This window comes from Mugil cephalus, chromosome 2, assembly GCF_022458985.1.
Source record: "Mugil cephalus isolate CIBA_MC_2020 chromosome 2, CIBA_Mcephalus_1.1, whole genome shotgun sequence".
Taxonomy (NCBI): Eukaryota; Metazoa; Chordata; class Actinopteri; order Mugiliformes; family Mugilidae; genus Mugil; species Mugil cephalus.
In genome coordinates, this window is record NC_061771.1 from 13,341,657 (window position 1) to 13,369,003 (window position 27,347).

The 27,347-nt window shown below is 41.6% G+C and overlaps 1 protein-coding gene across 1 annotated transcript; it reads left to right on the forward strand.

The window, feature by feature from the left end:
- The first annotated feature begins 5,675 nt into the window (after positions 1-5,675).
- On the forward strand, positions 5,676-23,636 carry ugt8 (UDP glycosyltransferase 8). The gene is made up of 6 exons (XM_047578624.1): positions 5,676-6,061; positions 11,491-12,323; positions 14,991-15,133; positions 19,341-19,417; positions 19,988-20,207; positions 20,396-23,636. The coding sequence occupies exons 2-6, from the start codon at positions 11,493-11,495 to the stop codon at positions 20,772-20,774; spliced, it is 1,650 nt and encodes a 549-aa protein (XP_047434580.1). The 5' UTR covers positions 5,676-6,061; positions 11,491-11,492; the 3' UTR covers positions 20,775-23,636.
- Positions 23,637-27,347: the final 3,711 nt, after the last annotated feature.

Genomic DNA, 27,347 nt, shown 5'->3' on the forward strand with positions numbered 1-27,347 from the left:
TTGACCTCAGCTTCACATATTCATCCCCACAAGAGGCTGCGGAGAAGGCAGGAGAGTGTGGGCATGTGTGGAACGGTGACGGAGTGCAGGCGTTTGAAAGTCAAATTACAACTATGGAGCACGCATGACTGCATCCCAGAGACACAGAGGAGGCGCTGAGGAGCTGAACGGTCAAAAACGCGTAAACACACAGGCGCAGACAAGCACAAAAATGTATGGCGCAAACACTGCGTTAGTTCCAGCAGGAAGTTTGCAGCATGTAAACAGGAAACTGGTATTCAAAAAAAACAAAAAAAAAAAATGGTTGTGGAGGCTTTCGGTCTGCTTTGAACTTTGCTTTGTTCTCCTCAATCAACACAGGTTATCCGCTTTCAGTTCTTAGTTTAGTTTTATGTATTTTTTTATGGCTTACTGTTAGCTTGCGCTTGATGACATTTGAGAAAATGGAAGCAGGGATGGAGGCACGGGTACGCGAGCGTCTTCGAGGCCCGGGGTTCATACATTATTCAGTCGGAGACATTAAAGATGTAGATGTGGTCAGAGACATATGCAGGAGAGACGCACAGAGTGCTCCACACACATTAACACCCACACACGCATGCAAGCGCTCACAAAAAAACTTCTGTTCTGCCTAATGAAACTCCACAAAGGTTTTGCATTCTGCTGCAGTCTCTTTTTTTTTTTTTACTCCTAACCAAAGTAATGCACGTTACAAATCCTTAGCCCAATCTCTGCGTAGACTAGGAGAGAGAAAAAACGAGAAAGCAGAGATGGAGAAATAGGGCCAAAGCAGGATAATGTGCAAGGATGTGAGTCTTTGTGTGCCAGTATTTGGATAGAGGAGGCACAAACATGTCTCAAGGAGCAGAGATTTCACAGCTCAGTGACTCTGTCACTGTGCACCTGCTCACTGAGACGGTGGGTGGGAGAAAATGAGAGGAAAAAGGTGGTGAGGGAAGGTGAGGAGGGGGGGAAGAAAACAGAGACAAAAACATGTGCATACAGTTCAATAAGACTGCATTTTTGCAGCAGAAAGCAAAGCTCGTTCTACACTGTTGAGTCAAAAGTATGTGGACGCTCAAAGACAAATCCACAAAAAGCATTATATATATATATATATATATAAACATATATATATATTATATTCAAATACTCAACACTCTCCTGGGAAGGTTTCATTGGGACCTGAGTGTAGGGATTTTCTCCCTTGCTGCCACAATAAGTGAGACTTAGAGATAAAGTCTAACACATATAGTCATCCCAATTGGACCCATTGGTTAAATGCATTTGAGGACAGTATGTTGTGAAGGACTGTCAGTTCTTCTACATCAGACTTAATTACTTTACTCTTAGAATTCAGGTTATTCCCTAAGCTATTAGCATTTATGTCTGAATTCCAGAGCGTTAAAGTCCACAGATATTTGTCCAGACAGCACATCTCTCTCAAGATGCCGCTCAATTTAATATGCTTTAATGGTAAAGGTGGCACTGAAATAGTAAATAACTCAATTACAACCTTGGGAAAAATGGATTGTTTCTCATTTCCTCCCTTTCTTTTCATCGTGATGGGAGAGGAAATGAAATTAGAAAAAAAAAGAAAGAAGCAGAAGTGGGGAGATGCTCAGGTGCGTCAGAATCTTTAAATGAATTTCTCTGTTCTTCACTGAAATGAAACATGTGGGCTTGGTTGGGTTTTGCAACAGCTGCTTCTCGCCGTTTGAGACTGTGTGCGTGTGTGCCAGTGTATATTTGTCCATAACGTGTTTTGTGAAGGCCTTGGTGTTTGCATACACATCCAGCTGTATGTGACTGTGTTTGTTCAGGACGTGACTGCGCCCGTGCGTGTCTGAGAGGGGGGAGATGGAGACGTCGCGCAGGGCTAGAGGAGTGAGGGGAGTGCTATCTCTCAGTGCAGACGTTTTGAGCATAGCTGTGACTGTAAGGTCAGTGTTATAGCCCCGGGATGAAACGCTAAAAGCCGAGTAATGACAGAGAGGGAAACTGGAAAGAGGAGATAAGGCAGGCAGAAACAAAATGCCCATCGCTGAGAAGCCTGATTATAGAGCCAGTGAGCGAACACAAGACAGACAGAGAAGCTAAACAGAGGGGGAGAAAGAGAGAAAATAAACAGCGTGAGAGAAAGATAAGTGACATAAAAAAAAAAAAACGCATGAATCTTTTGACCTCTGGACTCATGTTTTATTTTCCAGGCGAGCGCATGATTTCACTTAACAAAATTATGCATTGATCTCTCCTCTGTTTATTGTGGTGGGAAAATGAATGCCTGTTTTACAGAGAAAATGAAAATAGGCCATTTCTGTGCTGGCTGGTGGCACCTGAACCACAAAGTTGACTGCAGGCTATTGGAGTGCATGCAACTTTTCCCTTTTCGAGTTAGCATCCATTTATTATTTGATCTTTTTTTCCCCCCTCTGATGGGTAATTTATCTGCAGTCTTCCAAGTCAGGAGATCTGACGGGAGGTTTTTGATCTGTAGCCGAACAGTCACATGAAACACGTTAAGGTTTCATGTGCACACACAGTGCTCCTTTATATTTAATTCAGGGGGGAAAAACATAAACTCTCAGAAGAAAAACAGCTTTTGGGGATATCCTGCAGTTTTCGGTTATGGTGTGTGACCGCCCCCTGGTGGTGATTATCGCACGTCGCAGCAAAGGGGGAAGTAAGGAGCACTATAAACTATAAACTGGAGCTCTACATAAACAAATGTTCAAGGTTGAAGAGATCTGTTTACAAGACACAACAATAGGCTTTGATAAAGAATCTTTCTGGTTGTAAACCCTTTCATTCTTAATATACATGTTATAATGTTAGAAAGCTTGCAGCGTTTGATATGGTTCAAACTGTCAAAGTAGTGTTAGCTCTGTTGTTAAATTTCACTTATATTCATTAACAGCTTTTGTTAATTGAAAAAATTAAACTATTGACACTTCCATTTTTGAGAGCATTCTTGGTTTACAGCATTCATACCATACCATCCATACCAGTTATCACATATTTGTAGACTAGCAATAGTATTTTGAAGTAAGTTATATGACACTCTGGGGGCAAATGCAGGGACCTGACAAGGGGTGTAATATAATCTTTGTTAAACTCAAGTAGCAGCCTTATGAATAAGCTATAGCTGCCTATGTGCTTTTAAGGGAAAGATCTATGGGTCTGGAAATTAAATTAGTTTTCACATCTTCTGGGGACATTTATCCTGTAATTCTTAATGTATTTTAAAAAATTACTATAAGTGATTTTTTTTTTCAATAGACTGGAGGTGGGAATTAAAATCCCCATCCTGTTATTCATTCGATAAATGCAGAGTGATTCCACCAAATCATAATTGTAATTATGGTAAGCATTTAACTATTTTATCAATGGTGAAATATTGAGGTTGAATAAAAGAGGTCCTGGGATTGAGCCTTGAGGAACCCCACATGCCATTCAAGTTCAATATGTAGCCGCACTAGAAACAAAAGTGTCCCTGTATTGAGGATATGATCTGAATGGTTAAACAGTATTAAAAGTAGAACAGTCACTGACTCAAGTGTACTTATTGTGGTGTGAACAAATTGGTCAAATGCTGAAAAATAATTTCACTATGCAATATCTGTAAAAGAAATCAAATATGTTGGGGATCTGATTGGACATTTTTCGATTATGTTAGATATAATGATATGATCTCCCCATGGTGTAGCTCCACTACTGCTGTTCCTGCTTACTCTGCACATAGTATATGACATGACCTGGTATGTAAGAAGAGCATTTCCCCTTTAACTTAACTCAACTTTATCAAATATGTACATCTGTACACATGTGCCTCTTAAGGATTCACTTAGTGTGGATTTAGTAATCCTATTATTTGTTACTTACATTGTAATTGTAGTGTTACTATTTGACCACTAGAGAGCAGCACAGGACATGAAGCATAGTCTCAAATAGTTTAGTTCACCTTACATGAATAAATAAAAAAATAAATAATATAACACATCACCAGAGTCTGCCCTCCAACTCCTTCCTAATTATTTTATTGCAGGGGTTGTGCTCCCTGCCCATTTCCATTTAGTTATATAAGGACAGGCGCAAAACACCGGACAAGCATTTTTGTTCTTTTCTGGCACAGGAACTCATAGGCCTTATACATAAATTAAATTATTGCCCTGTCATCAGTTTGTATTGCTCTGCTCTGTACAATCCAAAGTCCCTCAGCTTCCTCATCATTGCCCGTTTCTGGCCTGCTCTCCATTTGTCTCTTAACTCTCTCAGCAGCTTTTTGACTCCTACCCAAATTTGCAAGTCCTTGCAAACCCGCTCTCTTTTTTTTTCTTTTCTCACAAAGCAAGGCACACATCATGACCACAGCAACTCTCCACGGGAGAGTTCTGCCATCCTCTGTAGATTGGGTGTCCCAGGGTGATTAACTATTGATACGGAGCTCAGGTAACACACCTGATATCTGGGCGAGGGAGGGGGCGGGCAGAAAGACAATAGCGTCAGAAGAGTGTTGGGGTGGGGGGAGAAAAGAGAGAGTGAAATAGAGAGAAAGAGTATACAGGGGCAAAGTGGGAAGAGATGAGCGAAGGGCGAAGGCTGGAGCCAGTTAACAGATTAATGGCGTTTAACATACGTTCCAAAGCAACTTTTTTTTTTTTTTTTTTTTTTTTTTTTCCAGACTGAGTGGATGCTCGGGCCCGGCAGCCAATGTCCGAACTGCACATGACTCAGGGCATAGCAGAGGAAATGGGATGGAGAAGGCATGAATGTATTGTAAGAGAAAAGCCCAGTGTGTGTGTGTGTGTGTGTGTGTGTGTGCGTATGTGTGTGTGGAGGGCGGATGCATAAACAAATGGACCACTGTTAGAGAAGAAGCCTCCATTTGTCTCTTACTGCGCACACATCAGGGCCTTGCTCTCCGATACCCCCTCCCCCGATTTACCGTTACACACCCTTCTGTTTTAGTGTGCTTGGATGTGTGTGTGAGTGTTTACCATGTAAACAGACCCACTTCTCCATGTGACAGTTGAGTTCCACCGTCAGCATAATTACAATGAACTCACCCCGGAAAATTCTTTATCTCCACCTCTTTCTCCGCCTGATAACCATCTGGTCTTTCTTGACTGTTTGCAGGTGGGGAGTTAAACAAAGTCCCCTTCCAAGCTACTCTTCTCTTGTGTGTGTGTGTGTGTGTGGTGGTGGTGGTGTATGCCTCCAAATGGATAAAACTCCACTTTTACCACTACCACTATTATCAGCAGCTATCATTTAGTATATATCATTGTCACAGACAAATACAAAATAATAAAATAATACACATTGTTTTGCAAAGTGGGTCAACGCAACATTTTGCTGTAAACAATGTAAAAATAAAAATAATTATAAGACTTTTTTTTTTTTTTTTTTTAAAGAGCATTTTCATCCACTTTTAGTAGGCTGAATTCCAGCACCACAGGGACCTATAATCTATAATACCAACTTTAAAAGGTGAGCTGGTGAAATGTCGACACCGCATCATTATTGGCCTCTCAGAAAGTACTACCTTAACACATAATTGTTATTTATTTTTTTTTTTACAAATATCCAGCCATTACGTGGTCCGTGATTATACATCAGCCAGATAGAAATAGTCCCTCTTTTACTCCAACCATCCCGAAAATTGACAGTATCAACACGAATGGGGTCACCTGAAAGAGAGGCTGAGTGCCTACCTGTATTGGCTGTTAATTGTCCACACCTTTATTTTTCCGCCACTCCCTTTTTTCATCTTACGCTGTTAAGTCCCTCCTTCCTCCCAGCACTCCGTCAAAGACACTGCGAGCTTAGTGCTCCCTTCGCTCGTGCTCCATTACCCGGGACCCGTCTTACTTTAAGTCCCGGTCACACTTATTACACACTATAATTTAGCTTAGTTTTTTTTTTTTTTTTTTTTTCGTTAATTTTTTTTTTTTTGTTGTTGTGTATCTTCTCCCCCCGTCACTTGAAATTCCGCCTGGGGAAACAGGGAGTACTGCTACTGTGTCACCTCCTCCTCCCGAGCTGCATTTAAAGTGTCAAGGTAAGGCCATCACGGCGGTGAGCTACAGGTGTGCCGTCCGCTCAGCTCCGTTGACTCTACCAAGCGAAATATTTTCATACTTTTTTTCTGTAGTTTCGCGCGGTAACCCGACACGGTCACGGTTGATATTTTGGTTTCGTGCACTTTGGCTAAAAGCTCAGGTGCCAGAGTTGAAACCTCGGCTGAGACACAGGTGCAGGCAGGTTGCTGTGCTGTGTTCATGTCCTGTGCGAATTATCGCCACGGAAAGAGTCGCCAGGGGCGAATAAGATTATCAAGTCGTGACGTATTTGTGAAGTGACTACAGAATTGAGTGTGGTGTTATTTTATCCTCTTTATAATTAAGACTGCCACCATTTAGCAGTGTTATATTTTCTTATGACACTTATAATAATTATGATAATAATTATTATTATTGGTATGATTATTGTCCTTTTTAAAGTATTAGTAAAGTATTAGTAAAGTATGATCAAATGTTTCCTGGATTATATGCTTGATTTGAAGGCTGAGCTTTTTGGCTTGTGACACATTCACTGACATCTTGTTGAATATAGGGTATTCAGAATGTTCGAATGTATGCAGCAATGCTGCAATGCCACTTTTGAAAAACCTCAGATGTCACGTGGGTGGTTGAGTGTATCCTGAAAGTTGGCCTCAATACACTGTTTCCCTCTTGCTTTTTTTTTTTCTTTTCTTCCTCGACTGCAGTACTGACAGCTGAGTACATGATTGGCCAATAGTGCTGCACCGAGGCAAAGCGATCACCTGATGTTCGGGGTAAAAAAAAAAAAGTGTGCTGGAGGTGACTGGGACAGTCCAGCTCTGAGATATGCAAGTCACCGCCACACATGTCATCATAGATCTCACTTGAGATCTTGAGATTTTATCCACACTCCTTCTAGTATTGGTTAAACACTCACACTGTGTATATGTCATGAGGTGTGGTTTTACTCAAGGCTAACCTTTATTATAGGGATTAGCCCTGTTTGGTTGAGATTGTACGACCTAATTTCATAATAAAAGTCACCCCAGGAGTAGTTACCATGGCCTGAATACGTTTTTGTATTTTCTTTTTTTGAAGTACACATTTGTTTTTCGCCCCTAGGTCCCTGTTTCTAGCTGTTATTCACACTGATTAATGTTTCTTTACTTACAGTTTATTAAACTTGCTGCCAACAATAACATCTTTGCCAGTGTTTATTAGGTATAGCAACTCTTAAGTCTTTGGAGACACCGAGCCTGTCTGACCAGTTCTTGTTGGTCCATTGGTGTGATGCGGCATTGGCATAAAAACAGAAAGTGTCAAACCAGCAGCTACATGTGAAGCAAAAAGCTGGCTAAAGTGGGGGAAAAGTCGTTTAAGGGAGTGACTCTGGCCTGTTGAGTAAAACTGAGAACCGCAATAAACGGTTCACATGAGTGGGTGGATTTATAGTGCTTATATGCATGCATTGTAGTCCACCCCGCTTCTTCTTTTCTTCCCTACACTCCTTTTTGCGCTGATATCGCCTTTGTGTGGCATTTATGTATAGAAGACTGTTGCACCTAGGTTTATCTATATCCGTTTTCTGTCAAGTGCTGACTGAAGCTTTAAGAGATAAGGGCACGCCATGCAGAGAGACAGTGTTGCCATTATAAACATCATCTCATGTGCGTCCACATGGGAAAGTCACTTCCATTTTGTTTTCACCAAGACTGAAGATCTAAAGCCTTTTGACCTTAGCTTAATTTATCTGTGAGTTAAGTACAAAGTGTTATTCACCACACATCACATATCTGGCTTCTATGGACTTGACCTGATGTACATTTAAAAACATGCATGCCCAGAGATATTATTGTTGCCAAAGTTGATATGCAGTCCCAGGACTGTGCTGGCATGTTAGATTTCATTATCAGGGTTAAAATAGTGATATGATATGAGATATATATAAATAATAATAATAAAAAATTTTTAAAAAAAACATTGCATGCAACAGTTAATGATCTCATCTCACTTTACTGCTTTTGGCTGGTTACCGATTTCAAAGGCTAACAAGGCCGTTGTGTCCAAGCCCACTTTTACTGTGAAAAGTGTGTCTAGCCTTGACTAGGCCATCTTGCCCTTCAAGTCACGCAGTTGGAGTCTTTTGTAACAAACAGTCAGTTTATCTTGCTCAGCCTGAAAGATATGAAGCAGAATAAACACCTTGGGCTGACTTGTGTTTGACTTAATATTGGTTCTTTGGCGTCACTGCTCCCCTCTCAACAGGGTGCACTGAGCTAATGAACCCCCACTGTGGAAGCAACAAGGCTGATCCTCCCGCTGTGCTAAATCAAGAAAACGTTAGTCTTGATTAGGGTATTAGAAAGTGATAATCACTGTATAATTACCATCTTGTGCCACCGAATGGATGAAAATTCTTCCTGCTGGAGCTGTAATTGGATTGATTTTCAGTAATACAGAGCAGAAAGCTGTAATACAAGACAGTTAATTGAAGATGATTACAGTGTTATGGCTGGAGTTTATAATTATTTGCATTTTTTAAGCCAGAGTGGTGGTTTGTTACACAAAGACTTCTAAGTATGTTCTTTTCTGTCTCTGCTCCATTTGTGTTATGTGGCTCTTAATCTAGAGAAAAGATCATTTAGTAGAGAGCGCAGCGTTTTCCATAGTTCACTGCTCTGTGAGTTTTCACAAAACCTTTTTGAGTGTGAGTCATGGTTGGAAATGCGGTAATGACATAATGATGTGAAGTTGCTGGGTGTTTGAACTGTGGATGTAAAGCAGTGTGGTAAAAATCGAGATCACAGTATTAATGGCACCTGAATACATGTCTGTATAAAAGAGCATTAGTCTCCATTTTTGAAGTATCTAGTACACAACAGCATCCATTACCGTGATTAGGTCTATGAAGCACACTCAATGTAGGAGCATTGGATGCAAGCCATCTGTTAGTGTTAATGTGTTGGTGTCACAGTAATAAATTGAAAATTGATTCTGCCTGACGGGTTAATTGTGCATTTTACTCAGTCATGACCTCCCATACTTATATCATTTAATTGTATTTAGCTGCTGAGACAAATACATAGCACAGTACTATCAGTAATAGCATTTCACCTGCTGGCTCATTTGGGGTAAAAGCTTTCCTCGCAGTCTTTGAAATAAAGCCTCCCGTAGTCGTTCCTTTTAAAGTGAACATTTTGGCTAAATGCCTCTTTTTTTTCATCGCTTTGTCTTCACGCAGATCATTCCATCATGTGGTGCCCATCAATTCTCTTAATCCAGATAATTTCCCCAGCTGTCCCTGAGCACTCGGTAACCAGACCCCATTGTTAGTAACCTAAGTCATGACGCATCACAGTCCTCTGTAGACACTGACTGGTTTCTATAGTTACTGTCAACAGTCTGGGCTGAGAAGTGTTTGTAACAATACACTCAGGACAATGCTGAACGAAATGGTGGCCACCTTGAGTCCTCTCCCTACCACTCCCCAGATATTTGCGGAGAGACACTCCATACTGTGAACAAACAGGTGGCCGATGTGCTTCATAATACTAGACGGCATCAGCAGAGGGCCACCAGGAAAAGGAAAAAAAAAACAAGGGCCATGTCATTCGATATAGATTAAAGCGTAATGGTAACGCACTCAAGAGATATTAGTCATCCAATGATAAATCGTAATGTGAGAGATACCCTGTGGGGCTGACAAGAGAAAATAACATCTCACTTGTTCTGAACAGCACGTCTTTAATGAGAGGCAGAACATGGCCTTGACAGGTTGCCGGTCTGATTCATTAAGATGTGGAATCACATCCACACTTAGAGGCATTTCAAATGGCTGGTGGAAAAAGTGTTCCACCTCCAGTACAGAAAAATAAGACGTTATATCGTTGGCTTTATATAAAAATATGTGGAATACCAATACTTTGTTGAGACCTACCTACTGCATTTCCAAGCCATGAACACAGTCTCGCTCATATAATGCTTAATTTTCCTCCGAATGTCAGCACATTACTCAAGGTGTGACACTGTGTGGTATTAGTCATTGTAGATTTAAATAACTGCAAATAATTATTTCTATAAAGAGGCCATCCGGGATTGATTAATGAAAGAGAGAGAGAGAGAGAGAGAGAGAGAGAGGGAGAGAATGAGTGTAGGCATACAGACTATGACATGGTGGCATGATAATGCTTCTTTGTGCGTGTGTTTGTGAATAGAGCGGTCAGAGGGCCAGAATGACGTTGGTGCTACCCACTTCATGCTAGGGAAGGTTGTGTGCAGGATGAGGAGGAATGAAGAGGTGGAACTAGAATACGTCAAAAGAAAGTAGAGGTTAATTAGGGAGGCGTTGTTTTCAAACACGTAATTGCATAAATACTAGGCCCTTGTGTTTTATCAGTACTACTTAGCATGGATAAGAAAACAGAAACAAAACTGAAGTGAAGACCCAGTTGAAAGTTGAATTAATTTCGGGAGGTGAAGTTTGACGGTCAGGAAATGTTGTTTCCTCCTTGCGTTGTAGCAGACCGGTAATGAGTTTGTTATCTTTGCCCCTTTGACACTTGTATGATGTAATTCCCACTATTAAACTAATAATGTATGATGCTCCAATCAAGTATAACATTATGACCACCTTCCTAATATTCTCTAGGTCTCCTTTGTGCCTCAACAGTTCTCTCATCAGAGAATGGACATTTGCTTTCTGAGTGTGTCCTGTGATGTCCAGTAACAGTATGTTGTTAGTTGGGGCCTTTGGGTCCTGTGGGTTGAGGGAAGGGGCCTCCATGGGTCAGGCTTGTTCCAGTGAATCCCACAGATACTTGATCAGTTTGGGATCTAGTGAATTTGGAGGCCAGGTCAACACCTTGTGCGGCCTTTGTTGTTTTTTAGTTTTTTAGTTTGTGTGTCTGCGTCAGGCTGCATCCTGCTGGGGATGGCTGCTGCCATCAAGGAGTGTCATTGCTGTGGGGTGAGGGGTGCCTGGTCCAGACCTGAGATTGGTGTACTTGGTAGTAGTGTGTTTCCCCTTTAGTATTTCCAGCCACTTCTCCATCTCCACAATTTTCGGATTGGTTGTTATTATTTTATTAGATCAATACAGATCGAGTGGCTGGGGAAGTTCAACGGTACAAACAGTCTCCTTTGTTGAAGGTGAAGCAGGAAGTACAAACAAAAATGGACCCGACTGACTAAAAAGACACAGTGGTGACTTGTGTTAAGGTGGCGTTTTTACAGCGTGAGCCAGGCTGACGAGGTCATTGCGTTACTACATTACGTAGTCACAATGTTCTCATGTCAATGAGGTTCTAATGCTGTGTATAATCTAAGATTTATGACTGTGGAGCAATAGCGGTTATTGCTGCCTTTTTTTTTTTATGTCTGTGTGCCTTGTTCTTTGATGTTGATGTCACACACTGCTAACACTGTCCATGTTTTGAATTATTTTCAGCCATGCTGCTGCCTTCATCACTCCTGCTCCTGCTCGGCGTCCTCACCTGGACTCCCAGTGCAACATGGGCCGGTAAAGTGATCGTCGTCCCGCCCATCATGTTTGAATCGCACCTCTACATCTTCAAAACCCTGGCCACAGCTCTACACCAGGAGGGCCACGAGACCCATTTTCTAGTTTCGGAGGGCCGTGAGGTGCCGCCTTCTCCCCACTACCATCTGCAGCGCTATCCAGGGATCTTTAACAGCACCACGGCTGACAACTTCCTCCAATCCAAAGTCACCAACATCTTCTCAGGCCGCCTCACCTTTCTGGAGCTGTTTGACATTCTTGACCACTACTCTCAGAACTGCGACGCTGTCGTTGGCAGCGTTGAAGTGATGAACCGCCTGAAAGAGGCCAAGTTCGACCTGTTGCTAGTGGACCCTAATGAAATGTGTGGTTTTGTGATCGCTCACATCCTGGGTGTGAAATATGCTGTGTTCAGTACCGGCTTGTGGTATCCTGCTGAGGTGGGAGCTCCTGCCCCGCTATCGTATGTACCCGAATTCAACTCATTGCTGACAGACCGCATGTCCTTGATGCAGAGGATCGCAAACACTGCTGTTTACCTGGTGCAGCGCTTTGGAGTCCATTACATTGCTTTGCCCAAGTATGACCGGATTATGAAGAAACATGGAGTAAAGCCTCAAGTGGCCATGGCCGACCTGGTGCAGGGCAGCCGACTGTGGATGCTGTGCACTGACATGGCTCTGGAGTTCCCCAGGCCCACCCTGCCACACGTGGTGTACATCGGGGGCATTCTCACCAAACCTCCCAACCCACTGCCACAGGTCAGTATCCACAGAGACACACAGCCGACATGCACTTAATGAGGCAGGCAGGTACAGACAGACTTCTGTTTTCACAGCCATTACACACAAGCTTATGCAATGTGTTTTTTTTGGCGTAACCTACCTTTATTTTGACCCTGTACACCATCAATATTCCTGCTTGTTGACAAATTTTACACATTTATGCTGTTAAGTATACCCTAATGCAAAGTCCTCGTGTTTGATATGGACAGAGATGGTTGCTAAATTCAAGATCTACATGATAAAATATACGTTTTAAAAATATGTATGCCTACAGGGGCCAGTATGAGTGCATGATGACAAAATGAGTGCCCTCAGGAGTGTTGCGTCACAATGGCTTATTCATGGTAGCAGCGTTTGACTATGCCATTATGCAAATTTGAGCTTTTATGAGCAGGAAGGAGAGCCATATTGTTCATAGTGCACTTTAACGATTTGAGAGTCTAAATCCAGTCCTTCGTATTCATGTCTGCAGGGGAATCATGTAAACGTTTTTTACATCAAAAAACATCTCTGCATGTGTGTAAACCCTAACGGAGGACAAGAGAGTTAATAAGATGGCAGCAGGAAGAGCCTCTTCCTTATTTAGTCTCTTTTATTTGCATGAATCCTTTCATGTCCTGCCAGCTGTTTTTCTTTTCCCAGGTTAAATGCTGCCATTAAATGACAATCCTCTGCAAAAGAGTGGTCATTATCTGTGAGATTCCTTCCGATTCTGTGCTGATAGTTTTGCTTTTAACTTGTGGCAGTTGTAATTTCTGTCTGAAATGTTCTTTTTTATATGTTTGTACATACTTATCTTATATATTTAGTTTTTGGCATTTAATGCTCCGAAAACACCAAAAAGTAACTAACTTTGTAACTACCCTTTCTTGTCCCCATTGTCTATTTAATCACTTGACATATCTTATTATCACATCCTGCCACAAAGCGAGCCTTTATAGACGGGGCCGGGGTGAGGATGGGTTTGGGTTGAATGGACGCGGTAGATTTTGAGCGGAGAGGGAGGAGGGTCATGATGGAGGTTGGTCCAGCGTTTGGACGCTGCGAGCGCGGGCCGTCGGTATCTGCTGCGGGGGGTTTTTGGAATGCCCCGCCAGCCAATAGCGAGCATTGTGCCGTGCTGTGTGGAGGGAGTTATAATGGAAGTGGAGGGAGAACGAGGTCATTGTTCAGAGCAGAGCTCAGGGGACACTGAGAGTCTTTTATGGGGTCACTAAGGCTGCGTTGTGGGGACAGTAGAGCTGTGCGGCTGGGACACAGAGCCCAGTGTGCCCCTGAGGTTGCTCCGTGCCAGGGCCGGCCTTAGCCGCTGCAGCTGGACCCTTAACCTCTCTGCCTCTACTTATCCTGTCGCTTACATTGGCTGCTCCCTTATCTGTCATCAAGCATTAGTCACTGCATCCCTTCTTAGTATTTTGATTTCACTATACATTTGGCACACACACTCATAGATCTTCAGTTTGTTATGACTTTGTCTTTTTGTGCACCAGTAAAAAGAATTTTTTAATTTTTTCCATGTACCGCACACACTCCCTTGCTGCACCCTATTCTAAGAAGTACGTTTGCTAGGTAATAACTCCTTTGAGCCTGGGTCTTGTTCCTGGGATGGGCTCCTTGAGGAAAAGAGTTCTCGTTTACTTTTTCCAACAGCTAGTTAGGTCTCCATGCAGCAGTCTCTACTGGTAGCAATGAGAATCTTTAGTTTTAACTATAATGGGGACATTTTTAAATGTTTGACCATGTTTCCGTTCACATAGCAACAAATAAGGGCCGCATTTAGGAGGCATGTTACATTTAATTTGGACCTTGTTCTTTTACAAGTAAGGCGTTCCTCCTAAACACCAGTATCTGTTTGAGACAAGCTTTTTAATTAAATGACGGTAATGATATAATCTGCTTTCGTCTCACAGATATCAGCTTGCCTTTTCCAGTTTCAGACTTGCCAATACTGATGATGTAGTAATTAAGGACCTCACAACAGCTCAGGTTCATCATTCAGGATACTCAGATCTCATTTTTCTTGGTGAATGTCCATGATTTAATTCTCCCACATGGTCTCAGATACAGGACTAGAGAAAACCAGTGAAAACCAGAGAGACATGGAGTTTTCTTACAGCATTATTGAGGGTGGCAGCAAAGGGCTTAGGTACTCCTCTGGAACTGTCTTCATTCATTAGATTATACCGAAAAAAAAAAAAAAAATACTCTACCTTGTGGTAATGTAGGTCAAACGATCCCTTACATGAGCGTCCAATGCGAATGTGTTAAGACTTGTATCAGCTCTGTATCTGATCGCAGGTAGTTTTATGACACTTGACGTTGATTATTGTTGATCACTGACTCAGATTTTCCACCAAAGCCAAGTGAAATCTTATCTTTATTCTCATGGTTGAGCTAGGTTAAATCGATGACTTTGAACGTTCCAACATTACCCATGAATCAACTTTATGTTTTTTGGCTATTGATAAAAATCTTGGATTAGAATCAAATCATGATGAAATAAAGCCTTTGCCTGCGCTGTGGTTATAAGATTTGCATGTTACCAGTGTCGTACACAATAAAGCCGGGCACATATTAAAGATTGATGGCAACGTGTCGTCTTTTTTTTAGTTTCCCCTTATATATTTTCTCTTATCCCCGCAGGAATTCGAGACGTGGGTGAACGACACAGCGGAGCACGGCTTCGTGGTCGTGTCGTTTGGAGCCGGAGTGAAGTACCTTTCTCAAGAAATTGCCCACAAACTGGCAGCAGCACTCGGCAGGCTGCCCCAGCGCGTCATCTGGAGGTAAACTACTGTCACTCACACACAACACGACTTTGCAAAGTAGCGAGCCCCGAGTAGATGACAATACTCCGAATGTAACAGGACGCATTGCAGTGTTTTATTCTGTTTTATGTGGACGCCCTTCTATTATACTACCACAGTGACACATTTTGGGATGTCGTGACTCTGAGAGGAGCTGCCTCTTGAGGTCAAAGTCCATCATCACCTCACATTTTCCTAAGGGTATTTATGTGCGGCCCTCCTCTTGATCAAACAAAATGGATGAGTGTGTGCTGAAGAGGCTTTTTTTTTTTTCTTGCCTCAGCAAAGACACAAAGCCATTCATTCAACCAGAATGTTTACTTAGCGACCCACATTGTTCTTTATTTTTCTGTATCTCACTGCTACTTATGCGGACAAATACCTACACGCCTGTGCTGTAGGGTACGTGTCAGTACTGTTGGCTGACAACATCACATTGTGGCTCATTTGTCTCCATACCCATAACAATGTTCCACTGACTATCACATGAGCAATAGACACTAAAAAATGAGATGATTAAAAGATAAAAGCTGATAGAGGTAAGCGAAATGTTTCACAATGCTCTTAAATTCCTCAATGAGCTTGTTAATCCTTAACCCTTATCTCAGTGTATATAAGAGTTTGTGACTCACCTGACCACTTTTTTTTGTTGTTTTTACAGTTCTGATTCCATATATGATGGTGAATAATTTTGAGTGACTCATTGTTGCACAATTTATTTAGAATCATTTAGAATTGGCAATTTACCTAACGAGGTCGACAAAGTCTGCACTTGTATAGACATTCTCCATAGCTGTGTCTGTGTGGCAGTTATTCCACTTTTTTTTTTATGTCACATATATTTGGTTTTAAAGCTAAGATTTTTGTTGTGGTTTTGTTATTTTTCAAGCAGCACGTGCTTCTTTGAATCTTTTCTTGCTTTTTGGCATTGAATCCTATGGTTCAAAGAGTGGGATCTTTTTCACCACATAGAGGTGGAGCACTGTTGGCACTGCTTTTCTTTTGTTGTTTATTTCAGCTAACAAATAGAACCACTTAACTCTTTGTAATGATAATACCTCATTATGTTTTGTGAAGATGACACAGGTTTATGAAGACTTATGGGAGGGAAACCTCAACGTTCAAGCTTTTTATTGCGTACACAACCACAGCAGTGGTTCCCATGGTTGACCTTTATTTGCTAAAGCTCCATGCCGGCCACACCCTCTATTTCTTCAACAGCACTAGGGTAGTTTGCGTATGTGTCTCTTTCATTCTGCTCATGAATGATCTACTAGGAGCAGGACCAATGATGCACCTAACGTATTAGGTGCAGGGTTTTATAGCTGTAGCTATAGCTATAGCTTTAGTGGCTGTAACACTATATTTCTGTTTGCTATTAAAACCTGCACCTTTCATAGTTTCACCGTTTAGTGAATAATATACCAAATGGGCGCTCAAAGAAATAGTCCTCATTTGTGGTTAGGAGGAGCACTGCACCTACTTTTAAACAGGGTGAAAGTCTTGGATATCAGTGGCGTGTATTTGAACACACAAACCCTGGGGAAAACACCGTGGCTTTGTGCAAATGGAAATGTTGGTAGAACATTATTCAACTGAGCCATGTAAAAAGCTCGGTAAGAATTTTCCTTAATAAAGGCAGTTTTTAATACATGCAAAATAGTGACTGACCTGGAGAGTTGAAGAGGAAAGACAAGAGGTTGAGTGGCTTAGGGGACCTCGGAGGAGTCGGGTGGATCAGTTTGTTCTTGTTGTGTCTTGTTACTAATGGGTGGCAGTCGAAAGCATTCCGTTGTTGGTTGTTGTTAACAACCTGGCCAAATAATTCAGTGTGTTGTAATGAGTAATAAAGTAATTACTACTGATATAATATAATATAATATAATATAATATAATATAATATAATATAATATAATATAATATAATATAACATAATATAATATAACATAATATAATATAACATAATATAATATAATATAATATAATATAATATAATATAATATAATATAAATAAATCGGTAAATCAGTATTCATGTGCACACACCTGACTAAGATGAGACAAATGGTCAGAGACTTGTAGCCATTAGCAGATATCTAAAAATATAAATCCATAGGCGTTGTGTGAGACTTTGCATGGTGATGTGACTTTCAGTGGCCCTTCCATACTGCCCGGACAGAAGAAGGAAGAACCAAGCCAAATGAATTGTGTCATTGATAATTGGCTCCATGAATGTAGGCTTTGATTGGTAGGAAAATGAATTGGTGCTTTGTTGAACAGAGAAAACGAGATGAAAGGGTTTGGTTTAGGGAGGGAAGCAGACAGAAGTGAACAGATGGGTGTCGTAATGTAACATGCATCTGCATCGTTTCTGGAAACGCTTCACTCCACCTTAACACCCCACATGCAACTGCAGATAACAGAAAACAAGCATACATTGTGCCACGCATGGATTACACATTCAGTGTGATATATACAAAAAAAAGGTTGAAACCTAAAATATCCGTGAGTGATCAAGTGACGCTCTTCTACTTTTGTTGTTAAATACCATGAAAAGACATGAAGTTTGAATTTTAAATACTTCCTGCTTCCTGTTTGGTAGCTTTGGCTATATATGTTCAGATAGTCCTTTGTTATTTTAGGATAGTTCAAATACTTTGTAAACCAAACCTTGCATTTTTTTATATGAATATTTGAATATTCAGTTTGATATTCAAGTCAATGTGAATGGATCACGTTTAAAGAGATTTTGGATGAGCAGGTAATTCAGACCTGCTGGATCCACAACCATTTATCTTGAATTCGTGGTCTGTCTTTCCCCTCCTCTCAGAGTAAGCGACTGGATTTAAATTGACCGTGGAGTTTGAAATCTAAATGCCTTTAAAAGTTGCTTTTTAAGAATGTACTAAACAAGTTCACAGACATACAAAGACCTGGGCTCCAATTGTAACAGGCAAACTTGATTAACTCAAAAGTAATCTCACGGCCTTGCTGATTACCAAACAACAAAACAGTCAGCTGTGTTGGCTTTTTACTTAAGGACTCTAATTTTTCATATTGTCTGACAATTCAGATATAATGTGACAATGACTGAGCTGTTTATTCTGATTTATTTAGCCCTGTCTGTTTTAAGCACTCTCACACTGGCCCCAAATCCAAGTTTGATTTGGAAGGTAATGTCACGTGGTTAATGTTTGAACATTTGTCTATTTGCAGAGTTAGGAGCTGTCCAAACAATTAGATACAACTTGTTAATCAGTGCTGGTTGGTCGATTTTGTTAACCCTTATTTTCACTCTCAAAAACACCAAACAATTACGAAATCATAGAAATAAGTACCTACTGTTCCATCAAGGTCATTCTGGTGACTTGATAAAGTATGCTTGTCAGTATTATCTTATTTGTCACATATTTAGCAGAAAACCAGGACTGTGTCTGATATCACACGCTTGTTCAATCATTTACTACCCCTGATATGCAGATGATAGGCAGAGCTGTATACTGAGATTTCATACTTTTACTTATCGGCCACTTAGTTTCTGACGGGTTACACAATGGACAATGGACAAAATGCAGCACATTTCTGGGGGTGTTACACAGTGGATGCGTTTGCATATTCAGAAGGTTCTTCCAACACATGCGCCATATCTATAGGCCGACTTATAATTTTGAAGGTGTGAACACACTCACTGTGTAGTGCACTCAATAATTCAGCAATGCGACGGAACAAGTAATGACTACGACACGTATCATGTCACACTTTCTGCTGACAATCCCACAATGCAGAATGACCATTGTGTGACATTTTCTGGGACAATGTTACACAGATGGCCAGCTATGCCATTTAATAAGTGTCCATTACCTAAGGAGCAGTGACCGAGTTAGTTTTAGAGGCAGCTAAAGTCAGTTAAACTTTAACAGCAGTCGAACCTGCTAGCAGAAAACTAGCAACTAAAACAACATTTAAAAGGATAAATAAATACTTGGTGTAGTCAGGCTGTATCTGGTTTCATGAAGGACACGAAAAAGAAAGTCCAAGAAAGGGTAAACACTTATTTCCAGTAACCAGCATAACATTTGAGAAGTTTGTGTGGGCTTTGTGTTTCTTCCCTATGATGACAACACAGTTTAAAAAACTCAAAACTGCAACAAAAATGGTATTAACGGTTTCCTTTGTTCCTTTCCATAGATTCTCCGGTGTTCCTCCCACTAACCTTGGCAACAACACTAAGCTTGTTGACTGGATGCCTCAGAATGACTTATTAGGTGAGTGCATGAGGAGGGCATCATCATAGTGGAAGTTTTCAACAGGGTGTGTCCTATTAACATGTACTTATTGCCCACTCTAGTGGGTAGAATGTGAATGTGTAAGCCACTTGTGTCTGTCAGGAATGAGGAATATGCAGGAACATTCAGACGTATTCTTGCAATAGCAAACATTCTTCATGTGTGACTTTACAGTAGGTCACAGGAAGGCGGTTAAAAAGAATAGTTGATAATAAAACATGATAGAATTCTACATTCGAGTCTTTATTTGCTGTTATGGTCTCATCGCACCTAATTTAGTGAGCACTAAAAATATTTTAATATTCATTCGAGCACACTGAAACTGTTGCGGTGGATACGCAGTATTAACCAAACAACTGGGCCTGATTGTCAGCCCGTTTAAGGTGAAGTACATTTGTTAGAATCGCTGCAGAAAAAAAGACTGTGGGAAAAATGTGTACACGGAGTCAAACTGAGCATTGCTGTGTGCGCAGCAGTTTGAGGAACTAACTTACTCACTAAAATGTCACTGTCAAAACTGACACCTCACCTGTGTTCCCTGCCATCTAGGCCATGCTAACACGAGAGCCTTTCTGAGCCACGGGGGCTTGAACAGCATATACGAGGCCATGTATCACGGGGTTCCTGTGGTAGGTGTTCCCCTGTTCGGAGACCACTATGACACTATGACTCGCGTGGCTGCGAAAGGTATGGGTATCATGCTACACTGGAAATACATGTCCGAGGAAGACCTCTACGTTGCCCTGACCAGCGTCATCAAAGACACCAGGTTAGAGTTGTCTCGCACTGCACGCACACCCAAATGAATTTTGTATGAGTGTCTGCCAATGCCATCTGGTGACAGTTTATGGTCGTTTATGATTTGTGACATGGTTTATGATCATTGCTCCATGACTTCATGGTGAAGATAGTCATGATCTTCTGGTTTATTTAATCCCTATGTTTCCGCCTACCTAGATACCGCCAACAAGCACGTCTTCTCTCCAACATTCACAAAGATCAACCAGGCCACCCCGTGTCCAGGGCCGTCTATTGGATTGGCTACATCCTCCGTCACAATGGTGCAAACCACCTGCGCTCAGCTGTATATGAGGTGTACCCCTACCAGTACTTCCTGCTGGATGTAATTGTTACTGTAGCGGCTGCCTTGGCCCTAACAGTCTTTGCCCTGCGGCGGCTGGTACGACTGCTGAAGGGGAAGGTCGGGGACCACGGCCGGGATGGTAACATCAGAGATGACGGTAACATGGCTAACGGACATTGCCACAGCGAGAGCGTGGCTAACGGAAAACACAAACGCAATGGCTCCTTGAAAAATGAAAAGAAGATAAATTAATGTTTTGAATAGCAAAGGGGGCCGAGGAAGACGTTGCCCTAAGGACTCAGCTCTAGGTTTGGTTCAATGTTTGTATGAAAGCTCGGGAGGAAAGCTGTTCTTAGGTCTGCGTCAAAAGGCAACTGCTACTCAGAGCAACGGGCTGTAGGAGGATATGCAATGTGTCGTGTGGGGACAGAGCGATGCATCGGGTGCTCAAAAATCTGTGTGTTTGTGTGTTTGTGGGTGAATGTGTATGTGTGCAATGAGGCAAATTTAACAAGAACTCTTAACAGCAGCAGCAGCTACAGCAATACAAAACTAAATTGGGAAGTCTATGAGGATGAAACACAGGAAAGACACGCCGGAGGACGTTGGTTCCACACGTGCACCTTCTCTGCTGCATGTTCTCTGTTGTCTTCCTGCCTTTCTTACCAGTGGATGGATGAAGAAGAGGGGAAATCCTGAGCGCCAACCCCTCATCCTCGGAACAAAACAAATAAGTAAAAAAAAACAGCTTTTGAAATCTTTAGAATTTAACGTTTTTAACTGCACTCTTCAAGTGTCCGGTAAAACTGTAAATAGAGGATGAGTCTATTTATTACTGTACAAATGCATTTTAAAGATGGACCTTTTTAACCTGTCTTATTTTTAATTTATTTCATATATTAGTAGTTTTAGGGCATTATTGCAGATACACTCCCTACTCTCAAGCTCCAATCTTCACAATGTTGTGTCCTTCATATTGGTGAAACAAGCAAAGCTAAAAACAGATCGGTGCTTTCTGCGCATGCATTATCCACAGTATTCACTGTGGTGTTCAGGCTGATCTCGACTATTTTCCCTTTTCACATGGTTGTGCCAACTTGTGACTGCACTCCAGCCGTGCAGTGTTCCCATTGTCTCTTGACTCACCTTTGTTCTGCGAGAGAATAACTCTACTGAACTCTGTTTGGCTTATCCGTGTGAAAGGGTGATCATGTTGCTTTAAAAGATTATTAATGATAACTACTTAGGATACTGTGGATAGGCAAAAGCCAGATCAGAAATGTGCTCGAGCTCATCCATTCAGGTGATCAGGGATGAGCCGGTGCATTATTGATTCACGATTACTTGCTTCATCAGTTCCAGATCTAAATTCTGCATCTTTCATCTCTTCATCACTTAGAGAAAAGAAAACATTCAGTACTTGATTGTCATTTTCACTGCTACACTTGACTTTGTACATCATTTGCCTTATAATTTAATTGCTTGATAATAAATGTATTAATTCTAACATGTGTTGCAAATGCTAGTTTTGAATTATACTGTTCAGATCGGGATGCTTCACTTCCTTTCTGGAAGTCTGTTTGGTTTTGTTGTTGAGTTTCATGCACAAACTAGGCAGACTTTATATAATTATATTAATTCTGAGTGTGATTGATTCACATTCTGTTCGTGGCCTTTTATAATGAAAATGTACGTGTATGATTGAACGCCAGTGTGTATGCGTGCTTGTCGTTTCAATGCTTTAGACCATTCTACACCATTAGACGGAGTGTGAGTGGGTGAAACAAAGCAGAAGAGGTACGTCACTGTTTTTGTGCTGTCTTTAGTTAATTCATGTATATGCCCAAAGAATTCTTTCTCGTCTTTTCTTTCAGTGAGATAGGTGTTGCCTACAGTGGCGTCTTTGTCGTCATTATTTTAGTCTTTTTGTTTTTGGCCAGCATTAAGCTGCCATGTCTGTTCATTTTAAATGCAGACGGAGGATGGGTCTAAGAAGTAGAAGAAGAAGAAACGAAAGCTGAACCCTGCAGCTACTTTAACAGTGAATAGTAGTGTGTCAAAGTGACACTGATCCCTGCAGTGAAATTCTCTTTTCGTAAAACCCTGTCGACGAGATCAAAGTATAATTTGAGCTGGTAGAGTGTCTTTGGGGGGATTCAGTATCTTGCTAATGGATATTTCACAACGGCAGGTGCACATGAAAATCTCATGAACGTGAGACCTCCAGTTGGATGATTTATCGAACCACCACGTCACACATACTGTATTTTCTGTCACTCTTTTTTTTTTCTTTTTCTTTTGTTTTTTTGCAGCACAAACTTGACATCTACTTTTTAAGGTCAAATTGCAACAGCATTTTTGGACTATTTACCAACTTAACAACACCTCACACACAAGCAGAAGCAGCAATGTAAATGTGAAGGGCACAGGAGAAATGTTCGGTTAACCACTCAAAGTTGTTGAGAAACTTAACACCTAGCCAACATGTTCAGAGGTTCTTTATACTAACTAACTGAGAAATGTTTCAGGATCTTCCTTTCCCTGTGAGCTACGGTTATATGTGCACGGCCCAAACCAGCCCCGCTGAGAACAGACTGTTGTACTTGAATTGTAATCATCTTATTCAGTATCATATCTGGGCAGTAGGTGGGCCTGCAGATGCTACATAAGCTATGAACAGGGTCTGAAGAGAAGAAGAAAATGTTTGTGAAGATGTATCTTTGTTTTTTTTTTAATTTATTTTTTCAGTATTAATTTCACAGCCCACATAAATACTGATCCTTTAACTCCTTCAGTACATATAGTCTCAGTCTCTGTTCTTGTGATGTTTGTATATCATCCGCTTAAGTATGTCGTTATGTCTTCAATAGTGCGCTGGCCTGTTACTTGTGTCCTCTTGCTCTTTACATCCTGGTGTACTCGACCGTCTTTGTCCTCCCATGCAAATATCAGCTCACCTTGCTTACTTACTTTGTTTAAATATTGTTTTACTTTCATTTTAAAATGACATGAAGTCCTCACATTTTCTGTCGTGTGTCTCTGTTGTAAATAGAATGTAAACAAAATACTAATGCTGAATAAAAATTGCATATTTTGTTTGCAGAAAAGAAACTGGCCGTGGTGTATCGCATCATCTTTCAATTCCATGTCACTTCTGAGAGGTTTGTTTAAGGAAGACAAATGGAAGCGTTAAAGAAAGGAAGCAATTTAATTTAAATTTAACCAATCACTGAACATATTTGGTCTTTCCTATGGTTTAAAAAAGAAAAAAGTTAATTGCTCATTTTCTGTAAGCACATGCAGTCCATGTGTCCGAGACCTAACAAAGCTGATGTTGATTACAGCAGCTGATGCTGCCAGTCTCGGTTTGATAGGGGATGTATAGGCTTTCTGTCGGGAACTGTTTCCAAGCAGCAAGAGGGTTTTGTCGGTATCAAATGGTAGAACCATCTAAAGTAGCGAGCTGCGCACACACACACATGCACACAAGCACACAAGTCAGGTGGATAGAGAGGGCTATCTAATGGTGTGTGCTCGTGCTGAGTGAGGCTGGGGTAACAAAACACCCAGCCCGGTACCCTGCTTCACTCGCTGACCCTGTTAATTATTCACTCAGCCTGCAGGGGCCTGCAGACCTCTCTCTCTCACACACACACACACACATACATACACACAAACAAACACACACACAGAGATGTTCAAAAGAATCTGTACGTATGTTTAATTCACGTTCCTGGAGTTGTTTTCTTTTGATGCCGCTTGTGGCCAAATCGGGCACTGTCCTGTTAACCGAGACAGGAAGGGAGGCGGTGGGGGTGGGGGGGGGGGGGGGGGGGGGTGAAACTGAGGGCCGGACTCCGACGCTGAGGAACGTGATATCACAGGAAAACACAGCGGGCATCAATCATGACATCCTCCATTCATTCTTAGCCACAGCGCTCTCCTCAGACCATGGAAGTGACTATTATGTATCGTTCCTTGTAACGGCCAAGGTCAATCATCAGAAGCAATTAAGCACTTTGTGTTAGACTAAGTTAGCTTACTATGACATACACAGCCCTCCCTATTTGCACAAGATCTAAGTGATGGATTTGCCAATAGCTGTCAAGAGGGTGTGCGCTAATCTTCTGCATGTGTGTGTGTGTGTGTGTGTGTGTGTGTGTGAGAGAGACAGTATCTGAGAGAGGATGTTGGACCTAGCTTGCGCATGGCTGTGTGTGTCAATGAGGCTTAAGGGCGTGTGCCAATTTTGTGAAACTGTTGACTTAGCTTGTTTATGCCTAAATGAATGATGGCCTTCCTTCCGTGTTTATTCATCTCTGTCACACAATATTTCAAGAGCTCCGCCTGTGCATGTGGCCAGAAGCGTCTAATATTTCTTTGTAAATGGTGTGACACGATTGAAAGGCTCTCCTGCCACTAAATCAACCCGGGGCTAAACCAACCTCGACAAGATACAGTACGTAGCGGATCCAGATCAATTATTTAAGTGAGAAATAATTAAAATGGTCAGATAATTGCACATTTGAAAAACAAAACAAAACAAAAAAAACATTTCTTCAGCCCGTACATTGTTTAATGCACCCACACACTTTATTGAGGCTAGATTAGATTAGATTTAACTTTATTGTCATTGCATGTAGTGCAATGAAATGCTTTATACTTTATATATATATATATATTGTGTTTATGCTTTATTTGTATTTATTTTACTTGTGATATATACTTTGTCACTCTTTCTTTCTTTCTTTTTCTTGTTTACATTAAAGTAGTCATTACAGTTTGTTCAGTTTGTAATTTAGTCGTGTCACATGAAGCTTGTGAGCACGCCTCTGTTTTATTGTTTTATTACAGGGAGAAGTGGATAAGTGGAACCAGTTGCATATGTTTCAAGTTCCTAAAAGCCAATACATCCAAAGACTTATTCTGCTTTATGAAAAATGACTGTAAATGGTATTATGAGCTGGCTTTAACTGTGTAAGTGTGTGTGTGTGTGTGTGTGTGTGTTTACGTATCCTGCAAGTTACACCTCTGTCCACTAGAGGGTAGTAGTATTCCATAACTAACCGATCTGGTCACCTCCTGCCTTTTCCCTCATCTTATTTCTGTCAGTCTTATTTTTTTTTCTACCAAACCAACAGCTGGTGGACCTGTTGACTAAAGTTTCAACTTTAAGAAGCTTCTGATGCAAAGGTCTCGCAATAGTTGTGCATGAATGTGAGTGTGAGGCCAAGTTTCAGGTGTCAGTTGGGACCGCTGTCGTCATCCCCGTCCAGCGTATCTACAGCTGTAGCTCCTACTGAACCTCCCTCCCTGTGAACATCTCTGGGCTCAAACGGTGCATGACAGATGCGGCCATCAGCAAGTGAGCAGAAGCCTTCAACATCAGAGGCCTTCAAGGGCGCATGTCTCCCCGTGCGTGCGTGTGTGTGTATGCGTGTGTGTAAGATTTCAAATGAAAGCTAAATGATCCATGTGGAGAGTCCCTACAGCAGTCTCTAAGATAAGATGACGCCCATGAGACGGATGGAGGTAATGAATAATTGCGATATGTTGTTGCCTTACATTTGCACATGTGCAGATTGTGTGGATTTGTGCACATTTGTGCGTGTGTGTGTGTATGTGTGTGTCATGGTGTATGCGATGGATGGAACCCTGTCACTGTGTCACCATGGAGATAAGAGAAGCCTGACAGCACGGGAGAGAGAATGACAGCTTTTATATCAATCATACTGACTTATAACAGCATGAGTGTCTGTGTGTGTGTGTGTGTGTGTGTGTGTGTGTGTGTGTACCAGTGTGTCTGAAGGGTTGGGAAAGGATATTAAGCTGGAATCAAAAATAAATCAGTGTCATGTGGTTTGTGTGTCAGCAGCTGTTGTCAGTTTGGCCTCACCTCTCGCTGTAATCTCCAAACTCCAATGACCACACGGAAACTCACACACACACACCAAACCCACACACACTGACACACGCGTAAGCGGACAGATGCCGGTGTGTGTCACCCTTCTCTAAGTGCCTGGACAACGCCCAGAAGGAGAGGGTTGGCCAAATGTCGTCCTGGCACTGTAATCTCCATCTTTCAGCGTCCCTGTGATCTAATTCCCTGTCTAATTTACTTTCTGCTCCACTCTGATTTTCTACTCCTCCTCCTCCTCCTCCTCCTTCTGCAACTTCTGTTTTTTTTTCTTTTTTTCCCCCCACCGCACAACTCCTACAGCGTCTTCCCACTTTCTTCTCCGTCCCCTTTCTCCCTCTCACGCTCTCTTTATCCACTTTCGTTTCTCATCTCCAAACACCGTCCAAACCCGGAGCCTCAGTGAGTCTCTAAGCTGATGCAGCGTATCTGTGAGGAATTGGGAATTCAATTGGAGAAAATCAGGCTTTTGAGTTTTCAGCCAGATATTTAATTATGGGAGTGAATTATTGCTGTGACGCTGCAGGGACACAGCGCAGAGGTAATGTGACTAAGTAAACAATAAATAAGCACTAAATAAACACAAAGTCGATGCCGTGCTTGATTAGAAACGTAACACCTACCGCTGCCCTTGCCAAACCTCCCTCGCCTGCTTAATTTTGCCGAAAAAGAAAAAAAAATGCAACACTTTACACTCTCCATAGGTGTTTGTGTGTGTGTTAATACCCGGAAATGTTTCACTGAGGTGATCCCAATCTCTGCCCTGTGGTGGATCTCAGAGAGCAGCTGTGAGAGAGGCCGGCAGTGAGATAGAGAGATAGCGACGGGCGGGGCCTGGGAGATGGTATGATAGGAATCTAACCTCCACTATGATTAGGTACTGACCTCACAGGCCTGCTGTCTGCACC

Coding starts and splice junctions, on each gene's coding strand:
- ugt8 (XM_047578624.1), top strand. CDS start 11,493: ATGCTGCTGCCTTCATCACTCCTGCTCCTGCTCGGCGTCCTCACCTGG. Junction 15,134..19,340: donor CCCCAGCGCGTCATCTGGAG/GTAAACTACTGT, acceptor TCCTTTCCATAG/ATTCTCCGGTGTTCCTCCCA. Junction 19,418..19,987: donor GCCTCAGAATGACTTATTAG/GTGAGTGCATGA, acceptor CCTGCCATCTAG/GCCATGCTAACACGAGAGCC.